Source organism: Physcomitrium patens, chromosome 1, assembly GCF_059467195.1.
Source record: "Physcomitrium patens ecotype Gransden chromosome 1, ASM5946719v1, whole genome shotgun sequence".
Taxonomy (NCBI): domain Eukaryota; kingdom Viridiplantae; phylum Streptophyta; class Bryopsida; order Funariales; family Funariaceae; genus Physcomitrium; species Physcomitrium patens.
In genome coordinates, this window is record NC_143410.1 from 14,284,105 (window position 1) to 14,293,998 (window position 9,894).

The following is a 9,894-nucleotide window of genomic DNA, read 5'->3' on the forward strand; positions in this document are numbered from 1 at the left end:
ATCATTCAAAAAGATTAGAAAGTCATTTAAAGACGATAATATATTAAACTAAAATAGATATTGTAAAAAAAAAGAAGATTAGAAAGTCTTGAAACAAGACTAAGTGAAAAAAGCTTCATTCTTATATCCATATATGTTCTCTAATCATGAGTTATGTGATAATGTTCAATAAAACATGTGTTAATTTTGTAAGATACATGTTTTAACTTGCAAGGTAAGATTTTTATATATTTGCCACATAATTAGCTTATTCTACAAACTATCAACACATGTAACACATAGTTAATTTATTAATCAAGTTTCTAATCTATCAATCAATTACAAACACACGTAAAATCAAAATCACATCTATGAAACTTCTAAAAAACTTTTTTAAAAGATATTATAAAATCAATCTACTTTTATTTACTTCTATATAATTAAATAAATAAATATGTTTGTCCATGATACCTTTTTACATCTATACAAAACACAATGAAATGCTTATGCTTCTTACTAACTCACATGTAAGTTTTAACATTCAATTACTTATCTAACACTCTACCTTATCAATTTAAATACAACATCCCTTACTTTAAGTTCTAACTTTCCTCCACCAATTACTCCAATTACCTTGATACAAATGATCATGACAATCTTAAATTTATTAAAAATATCAATTTAAGCAACTACAACAACATAAATATTCACAACAATTGCATGGTTGAACTTTGAAAATTGCTCCTTACAAGTTATGTGATCCAAATTGCCCATGCAATAATTACTTGCTTTGTTGTCACAAATTCGTTCAACTTTGACTCTAATGATTCTAGGCTTGTCAATAATCACTTGCTTTGTTGTCACAAATTCGTTCAACTTTGACTAATGATCCTAGGCTTGTCAAGAAGCTAACATCAAGCAATTCCTACCTTAAAAAGTTCTACCTTCAAATCTACTAATCCAACATAATGCTCAAAAAAATCCAAAGCTCTCCAACAATAAACCTGCTAGCAACGGATAGTGGATTCTATCAATTTTGGGCACTTGTACAATGTCCTCTTCAGATTCTTAAGAACTAAAAGCATTCACATTACGGGCTCAAAAAGCAGTGAATCACGCATCAACTCATAATATTCAACTTTCTGAGCCATGGCTCAATTCGTGCCTAACACCTGCTCAAACTTCAGATCTTCCCATCCACTCTAATCCTGCGCCAGCAAAGAAAAACCCTAAAGTCAAAAATTCATAGCGGCGCCCGCCGCTCTCCTCGACAACCTCTACGACTACACACGCAAAAGTCTCCTGTCGAATGCGCTCCCTCGCGCAACAGATGTGAATGTCGACGCCCCAGCTGTTTCATCGATACCCCTCACAGACCTCGTTGTCGTCCTCAGCTGGGTTAGGTCTAGGGCTAGGGTTAGGGTCCTCACCTGGTTTCATTCATCAATATCCAATTCAGGTACCATTGACGATGTATCATTGATACCCCTCACAGACCTCCTTCACCTCGCTTCGAAATCATCGATTCCCCTCACAGACCTTGTTGTCGTGCTTCGCTGGTTCTACAAAGATGTGTCCTTTGAAGCACCCTTACAATTTGTTTTTCTTCCTGGTTTAACTCTACAGCTTATCCTTCTCTGAACAAAACACTTCCTCGGTTCTTCGAGCTAGCTGCTACCGAAATAAAACAAGTAAAATGCACATGTGAATCCGCACTTGCTCAGCAAGATGAACTCAGCGATGCCCACACTGATGGCATTTCCAAACTCCTTGCAGAACTTGCCACAACACCCACTGCTACCGCTCCTTCATAGATCTCACCACATCCTCAGTCATTGCTCAATCCTCGACTACGACCTGCTCAATCTTCTGATCTACCCGTCCACATTAATCTCGCGCCAATGATGAAACCGAAAACAAACATTCCCAGCCGCGCCCTCCGCTCTCCTCTTCTTGCTAGATCTGCTATCTCTCCGACTGCTCACGAGAAAATCTCCTGCCCAATGATCTCCCTGACGCTGCAGCTGTGGATGTCGACACCCCAGCTGTGTCATCGATACCGCTCTGAGACCTCGTCAACCTCTCTGCACAGTTATCGAAGCCCCTCAGAGACCTCGTTGTAGTGCTTAGCTGGTTCTACGATGTGTTGTCTAGATCTTCATCGAAAAATCATTAGAACCCCTTATTTTACCAGTGGAACCCATACTTGTTTTGAAGTTCAGATTAAACCACTTATTCGACTTCTTAGCATTCTCAGCATTTAATTCTGAAGTGGGAGACTGGCTGTCATCTGCGCTTAAAAGTGAGGAGTCTTCCCCAGATCCCTTTGCCATGTTGCTGCTGCTCACTTCTTTAGGAGCTGAGGGTACAGAAGTGAAGGATTCTTGAATCTTTTCACGTGTTTTGAGCAACTCTTCCACCTGGATATCAAAACTGATTGAGTTATTACCTATTAGAGCTTAAAAGGCAAATAAATAAACAAATTAATGAAATTAGGTATATATATATATATATATATATATATAATGATCCTTGCACCTACAGGATCACATCTAAGGAGATAGAAAATAACCAACAAAAAGAGTTCTTAAATATAGAAGAAATTCGAAAAAATATACCTTGAGTGAAAAGGATAAAACAACAATTTAAAGTTTTTAATGAAAGCTAGTGATAAATGTGTATAAAATGACAAGTAAGAAATTTTATGTTAAGTGGATTATCAAATATTATTGTTGGATACATCTTCATATGTATTCTACTCCAAATTGCTTGTAATTACTTTGAAATTGAAATTCATATTAACAAATGGTATTATCTAGTATGTATTATCTAGTATGTGTAACTAAATTAGAAGACATTAACTAGTTTACTTGAACAGTGCCCATGAAAGAAGCATTACCAGTGGTACAAGTATTAAGCATCGAAGACATGATTGGTTATTTCTTTGGTGATTTTCTTCCATATTGTACGACAGTTTATCTTAGTCATGGTTACTCAAAATGGTTGGTTTAACAGCTTACACGGATCCATGTTGAGTTTACTGTACCATAGGTTAGTCGTTTTTAATGTATCCAATTCTTGGATACTATTGTGGGATAAACAACCTGCAGATGAGCTGGACAATGGCAATAATTGCTACGCAACAACACAGAACAGCTGAAGGTTCAGTCGCCCCAGTAACCCATCGAGGAAATACTATGACAATGGCCGCAAGATTGGGCTACAGGGCCTTATAAATTGCGTATCAAACAAGTGGAAACAAAAGGTGACTCATCAGCATGCTCTAAGCTTCTCGCTTCCCAACTGAGTAGAGTGCTGACTACACTACGCAACCTCACAACTTACAAAACAAATGAAGCCGTACAAGATAGAGAAGGAAATTCTTTTGTGGTTCAGGAAAACTTCTCCAGATGGTGCCGCATATTCATACCAAAGCAGTTTAAATGGTGCGAAATAGCCACAACCTCTCAAACTTGGAAAAATAGATGTCAATTGCAAGAGTTCACATCCTTGAAACATCATATATAATATGAATCTTTCACTAAAATTCCCAGCGATATCTAGAGTACCAAGTCATTCTTGTGTTACCATGCTATCATGTGTTGCAAAAAGCTTTCCAGTAACTTGTTAGAAGTACAAGACGGCATGGTATCCAGCGCGCTGAAGGGCTGGTAGCGATTATACACAGGTATGACAGTGGTAGAAGAGTGGCCACCAAATCAAGGGTCACATAAAAGCGGGCCAGCGAAAATTTAAACAGTTGATGCTTCGGATGATTCCCAGAAGGTTTTCTTGCAGAATAGTAGACCCTCAGTGTCAGCAGGACCAACCTCAGTGTCGTGGCTAGAGCATTTCCATCGCATGGCCTCTCCCAGGACTTTAGCATTCTCCCTAAAGTTTAGGGCATCACGCAGCACGACAATGCCCTCCGGTCTAAGGATACGATCTATTTCCAGCAAGACATCTTTCATCTCACACCTGCATATCAGAGAAGTGATGAGAACTTCGGAGACTAAGGGAAGAAACCATGCCCCTTTACAATGAAAGATAGAGCAAGTAGATAAGATGAAGATAAGGATGCTTGTGACTGAAATGTGCACGAAGAGGAATAAGTCAAACGACTGCAACGGACGGATGATAACAAGCGACAATAGTTTTGAGATATACCTGTGGCTTTCAGCCGTAAAAAGTCCAGCGACGTGGATCCAATCGTACGTTCTTGGATACGTGGAGAATGCCTCACACCTGTCACAGTATAACATGAGAACGAAGATCGAACTAGACATCATACAGATCACTGGTACTCTCAACCACTACAAATGATGATATCATTAAATGTGACCCTCTTTGTAAACCCCAAGACCCTCAACAAGTTGGCGAACGATGTTGAGAAACAACAATTCGTGCGAGACGCCCCTACCCTGCGATGCTTCATATTCTTACTGGAAAAGATGCATTGAGAATTAATGAAATACTGGAAGGGAGAAGGGGGGAGATACCAGTCGTGCACTGCGCCAATCAAGCCCCGATCATAGACGATGCCTAGTGTGTTGGCAGAGTACGAGGAAACAACATTCATGACCCACACATCAGAATTGATGAGAGCCGCTCCAAAACCTCCAAATTCTGTGTACATGTCCATGACATTCCGTATCTGCTTCGTCCTCAAGTCCGCCCACAAGTTCTTGTAATGCGACATTCTTTGCTGCCATAATTTCGTGTCTTCTTTGAATGCATAAACTTTTTTGTTTACAAGTTTCAATCTGTCGGAGGGAGTATTGAGCCTAGCTGGCCATTTAGCAATCTTACCAACAGCAATATTCTCCGTTAACTTGGACTGAGGAACAACACATGGCCGCATGGGCACATACCTGGGAAAAAAAGATTACAGAAGTTAATCTTTGTTGAAAGATGGGAGGAGACAGGTTAATCTGTCGGAAGTTATCCAATATATTGAAGAGAAGGGATCGAAAAGGCGTCAATGCTTGGAAGCAGATACACATCTCAGTACAACTCACGAAGAATGGCTACATATAACAATTCGACTTTCAGAAATAAGCATTACAATTAATCGAAATTTAATAGGCACAAACACAGAGATGCGGTCTGCAACGTATTGTTTTGTGCGGGAATGTAATAAGACATGTAAATAGAGTACCATGCAGCATCTGGCTCGATAGCGTCATCACATACTGGCGGATAGGTCTCTTCAGGACGCTCATCATAGCAACTGTTGTCGAAAGGTTTCTGCCACACAGCAAGGTCTCCTTTCATTGCGTACTTCGTCCAGCACATCCTCTTCACCAGATCCTCAATTTTATCCAGCAATGCCTTCTCTTTCTCTTCAGTTGACTCCCAACCCTTCCACCATGTCTGATAATTGATTGGTGGACCAGAAAGAACCCAAAAGCCTCCAGGTCGCAAAATTCGGTCAACTTCTAAAAGAAATACTCCACCTGATGTCACATATCAAGCTAGTGAGTAATACGAGGAATGGCTTCCAATAGAGCAATTGATTGAACGATAGTCCATAAATATGTGTATATATATACTGTGGACTACAGATGTTGATGCTGTTGATAGCAAGAACATGGCAGCTTCAAAACATTGTATCGACATCTAATAACTGTAATCTTTACTGTTTCAGGGCATGAAGTAATGCAGCTTACCAAACTCAGTCCAGGGTATCAAGCATCTGGAGCAGTGAGCCATATCGAAAGAATTTGAAGGATATGGCAACCTCTGCGTTGAAATGATTCCAAGCATTGCAGGAATTCCGCGCTCCAAAGCGAATTGCACCTGAGCTTCATGATTATCTCGAGGAGCAAGAGACATGGTCAAGATGCCCCTATTCAGAAGCTCCCCTCCCCAACTGGCTACCTGGAAATAAAAATCACAACATCATTACCCTCTGGAACATAAACATTTGTTCCATTCCAATATGCTCCTAACTGTTTATATACTATGATTACGTAAAATCTTAGCAGGGCTCGACTGGTATCTGAGTGTTCACACCTACATATCTATTTTGAAAATATGAAGAAGTGAACCCCTAATCACATGACATCCGAAGCGCTACCGTGAACAAAGTCCAACGTGACACAGCGATACAAAAACAACTACAACATAGTAGAATTGCAAAGTGAATTTTGTTCCTTCAGAGTGATGGTAAGTCGACCTTGAAAGCAGTCACAGTGGAGTTCACTAAGGAGATCAAAAGTGCAAGTCCCTAGTTGTTCCAACTTAACAGGACATATATGCAACTAGGTCGACCCATGCATTTCACAGACATCATATAAAGCACCAACCTAGAATGTAATGTGAATTGACGTAATTCCCTTAACTTGCACAGAACAAACCGGGAGTGCCCTGTCACCAGAAGTTTATGATTCTACACCAAGTTTATGCGCGTGAGAACTCACCCCACAACCAGTGTCCAAGGCAGTTCGAACAGAGCCATCCTTCATTCCTGGCATGAGTTCCTCCATGTGATCGATATATTCACCCACACCATTAGGAAACATCGTACCTCCACCAGGAAAGAAAAACTTCTCACCTTTCTTCTTCAACCAGTTTTGATTGGCCTTCACACTGTTGATCCATTCATACGGAACATTTCTGAACGTGGAATCAAGAATTCTCATGTTAGAGACAACACTAGTTTGCACAGCATCTTAGTCCACAAAAAGAGGAACATACATAACACTTTGCATGGAAAACGACTGCACAGAAGTAAGGGAAAGTCTGCATCATGCTTCATTCATCTAAAAACAGATATGCAATTTTTATAAAAGCCAAGAGAAAAACCTACACTACTGCCACGCAATCATCTAGAACCCTTCAAAGCCATAATATTTATGACAGGAGAATCATGTATTTCAGAAAATTAGGAGATTTGAGGAATTGAGACCCACCTGTACCAGCATTCATCCCGACTCTTTGGCCAATGAATAGGAACTTTATAGCCAGGTGGTGGCGGAATGAGACATTGCAATCGCTCAGAGCGTGGAGGGCAATGACGCTCCCTAAAAGCCATACGATGCTTGTCGTATTTAAACCATCTCTGATGCAACCAACAAAGGACTATAATGAGTTCATGATGGAAATCAATGAGGACACTGAAAATATTATGAGCACATATACGTTGTGCCTTGGCTGACAGATATATGTGAGCGTGGTCAAACCTGCAACTCTCATAAGCTCTGTCAGCTTCCAAGACGTTGCTTACAAGACCAAAATAGAACACACATCAGCTAAAAATTAAAAAAAGCTTAAGGCTTCCAGATGCGATATAACTCGACACACCTTGACGACTGAAGTGACACCGTATCAAGAACATAGTGCTGTGGCGACAAAGAAAGAAGATTCCAAGATGTTCACCTTAGGGTCGGTACACGGAGTGTGATCTTGTAATGTGATATTACATTCTGGAAAGGGATCAACCTTGTTAACCTGGAAACAATTTCCAGACCTCCCAGAAACCTGCTCTTCCGATTTAATCACGTCATCAATATTTGACTTCTCAGTGCTGTACAAGTTCCCCAGGTAGAATGAAATGCCGCATAGTGTTGCAACAGCTACAACAAGAGGCACCAGACGGAACGACCGCTCAGTGGCAAAAGCAGTGCCACCAACCCTGTAGGCTTTGAACATCGTGACAGCACTTCACTTATCTGTAAAGACAATCAACACGTTCTGCAAGGATCAAATTGCTTGAACGAAAAACCATCGGGCACATGTCTTAACGTCTCAGAATACTTCTCCTCGTGGCTCATTGGACGGAATTGACTTCAGGGAAGGTATTGCCCAAGTTGTCGTAACCCAGCGGGAGCAAACCAGTGCTTATTCAGCAGAAAAAAGAATCTGTGGAGACTTTCACGTTTAAAATAAGTTTAATTTCAAAAGATTATGAAACGATCATAACATACAAACTCAGAAAACCTTCCGGTCAAAATTGACAGTCTCTGAAGTGTCACTCGTGACCCATGAACAAAGTCCCCACTCATACAAGCCATCTTCTGAAGGAAAAAATCTGCAAGCGTATTCGGAATGAAATTCGTCGTCACTAGAGGTTTCAAGGTTATCTAACTTGAATGACCCCATGGTCGAACAAGCGCGAAAAAACTTTAAAAAACAGCGCAAACTTATCGAACAAACTGCTCCACGCGCACAGACAATCTCATGAGGAACTAAACACAATGATGATTCTTGAACTGCACACATACGTGATGCTAATCTCAAATGAGATAGGCAGTTGCACGCTTGTATCCAAACTTAACTTGCATAGAATTAAGAATGTTGAAAAGATTTTAGAATAAGTAAACAAATAGAGAGGTACCCCTACATAGATATCCCGGACGCTGAGACTGAATCCATATGCAGTCAATACACATCATATATCCATATAGCGAGGCTTTCGTGAATGGGAAATCCCCAGAGAGCCTAACCAAGTACTCGTTTCAAAAGCTCAATAAGCAAAGAGACATAATTCATTGCAAATCCAGTGACATAAATACCAGAATGCGGATACGTCAACCCCCAACAAACGGCTAGGTTAGGGTCAAATGATGAGTGCAAAGTGCATGAAAACCAGAGATTCAAAACCATATCGCGACTGCACAATCTAGCGATATAGAGGGCAAGAGGCTACACTGATAATGTCCGTTTCAGTAAATCACAGCCAACACGGGACAGGTAATAGATGCGCCAAGCCTACAGAGGCTGTCACTTCAATGCGGGGAAAGAGACATTAGCACAGACAAACGCCGGCAGAGTCGGCAATGATCCAGCGTAGGTAATCTATGTTCCTGGAACGGAGAAGCCTGGATGATGTTTCACTGATGGAGCAGGAAGCCCCCACATGTGTGACATGTTGACAGACTTGGAAGAAAGAATAGCGGACGACTTGGGCACCAGAAAAAGGGTACCTAAACTCCGTGTTGCCTCACATCGTCAACAACAAACATAGCAACAGCACATGTTCAATCAACTCAATGAGACCACAAATCCAAGCGTGACGGACCCACAATCCAACCTGAAATGAGACGACCCAGATAGAACCGAAGAACGATCCACAGATACAGCAACGACGTAGGCACATACCGGCACAGATGCTTAATGAAAACGATCCCATAGGAGCATCACACACGATCATCGACGATGTAGAACTCCACAGAGCAAGTTAGCACCTCGAATAATACAGAAACGAGTAGGAAACAGATAGATGAGTTCCAAAACCAAGCTCTCATTCAACACCCACATTCTCAGTCAAGTTTCAAACGGATCCTTACTAGACTCTCAAACCTACCACAGCGAGCGAGCAGGGGGAGAGAGAGAGAGAGAGAGAGAGAGACACACACACACACACACACCACAAGCAAAGCTCAAAATCTCTGAAACCAAGCACAAACGTCCAAAGCACCAAAGCAATACAACAACACACTCCACTGTACCCACCTATGTGACGATGCCGATGGGCAAACACGAAAAAAGCAACGCAGCAGAGCTAACAACAGCGCTCAACTCCACAGACTTAGTACCACCAACCCAAAGGAACAACTCTGGTCGAAGAGTGGTAAAAGAGACCACCAACCTCTGCATTGATCTCTGCAAGTCTCTGCTAATCTCTGACACTATGATGGTGCCATAAAACCTCAGCTCCACCTGCTCTGCTGTCCATCTGCTGTGTTCCACCTTCACGAGATGGGCCCTCTCACTGCCAAGCTTACCCTTCCACGATGCGTAGATTAGACTTCTGAATCCTGGAACTGGCTCCCAGGGTGTAGCGGGAGCAAAGATGCACGGCTAGACCACAGGTCCGCGCATTGTGCTAATTTTAGCGCTCATTATCCGGAGGCATCGTTTCTATCTGGGGTGGCAGAATCCACCTGAACCGTCATGTGAGCTCTTTTTGGA

At 41.5% G+C, this 9,894-nt stretch overlaps 3 protein-coding genes across 8 annotated transcripts in view; all 3 read right to left on the bottom strand.

The window, feature by feature from the left end:
• Positions 1-1,130, bottom strand: part of LOC149989886 (uncharacterized) — a 27,790-nt gene extending 26,660 nt beyond the window's left edge. The window contains exon 1 of the mRNA XM_090244489.1: positions 1,074-1,130. Within this exon, the coding sequence (XP_090100615.1) occupies positions 1,074-1,130 (57 nt within the window). The remainder of the gene's footprint in view (positions 1-1,073) is intronic.
• LOC112280980 (uncharacterized) lies at positions 979-3,137 on the bottom strand. 4 transcript variants are annotated; one of them, XR_016503103.1, is made up of 4 exons: positions 2,879-3,085; positions 2,186-2,399; positions 1,410-2,063; positions 979-1,187 (listed from the first exon to the last, which is right to left on the bottom strand). XR_016503103.1 is itself a non-coding variant. In XM_090250661.1 (3 exons), the coding sequence occupies exons 1-3, from the start codon at positions 3,026-3,028 to the stop codon at positions 1,945-1,947; spliced, it is 336 nt and encodes a 111-aa protein (XP_090106787.1). In that variant the 5' UTR covers positions 3,029-3,137; the 3' UTR covers positions 979-1,944. The 4 variants fall into 4 exon arrangements, 3 of the variants coding, with proteins under 3 accessions (XP_090106787.1, XP_090106788.1, XP_090106784.1); XM_090250661.1 differs by having other exon boundaries at positions 979-2,063; positions 3,026-3,137; XM_090250662.1 differs by having other exon boundaries at positions 979-2,063; positions 3,000-3,137.
• Positions 3,138-3,449: 312 nt separating this feature from the next.
• LOC112280962 (putative methyltransferase PMT21) lies at positions 3,450-9,587 on the bottom strand. 3 transcript variants are annotated; one of them, XM_024516986.3, is made up of 10 exons: positions 9,436-9,587; positions 9,082-9,167; positions 7,360-7,652; positions 6,894-7,042; positions 6,402-6,597; positions 5,649-5,859; positions 5,138-5,435; positions 4,479-4,850; positions 4,147-4,224; positions 3,450-3,957 (listed from the first exon to the last, which is right to left on the bottom strand). In XM_024516986.3, exons 3-10 carry the CDS (start codon positions 7,630-7,632, stop codon positions 3,732-3,734), a joined length of 1,803 nt encoding a protein of 600 aa, XP_024372754.1. In that variant the 5' UTR covers positions 7,633-7,652; positions 9,082-9,167; positions 9,436-9,587; the 3' UTR covers positions 3,450-3,731. The 3 variants fall into 3 exon arrangements, with proteins under 3 accessions (XP_024372754.1, XP_024372728.1, XP_090106775.1); XM_024516960.3 differs by lacking the exon at positions 9,082-9,167; XM_090250649.1 differs by lacking the exon at positions 9,082-9,167 and having other exon boundaries at positions 7,360-7,674.
• Between the last annotated feature and the right edge of the window lie 307 nt (positions 9,588-9,894).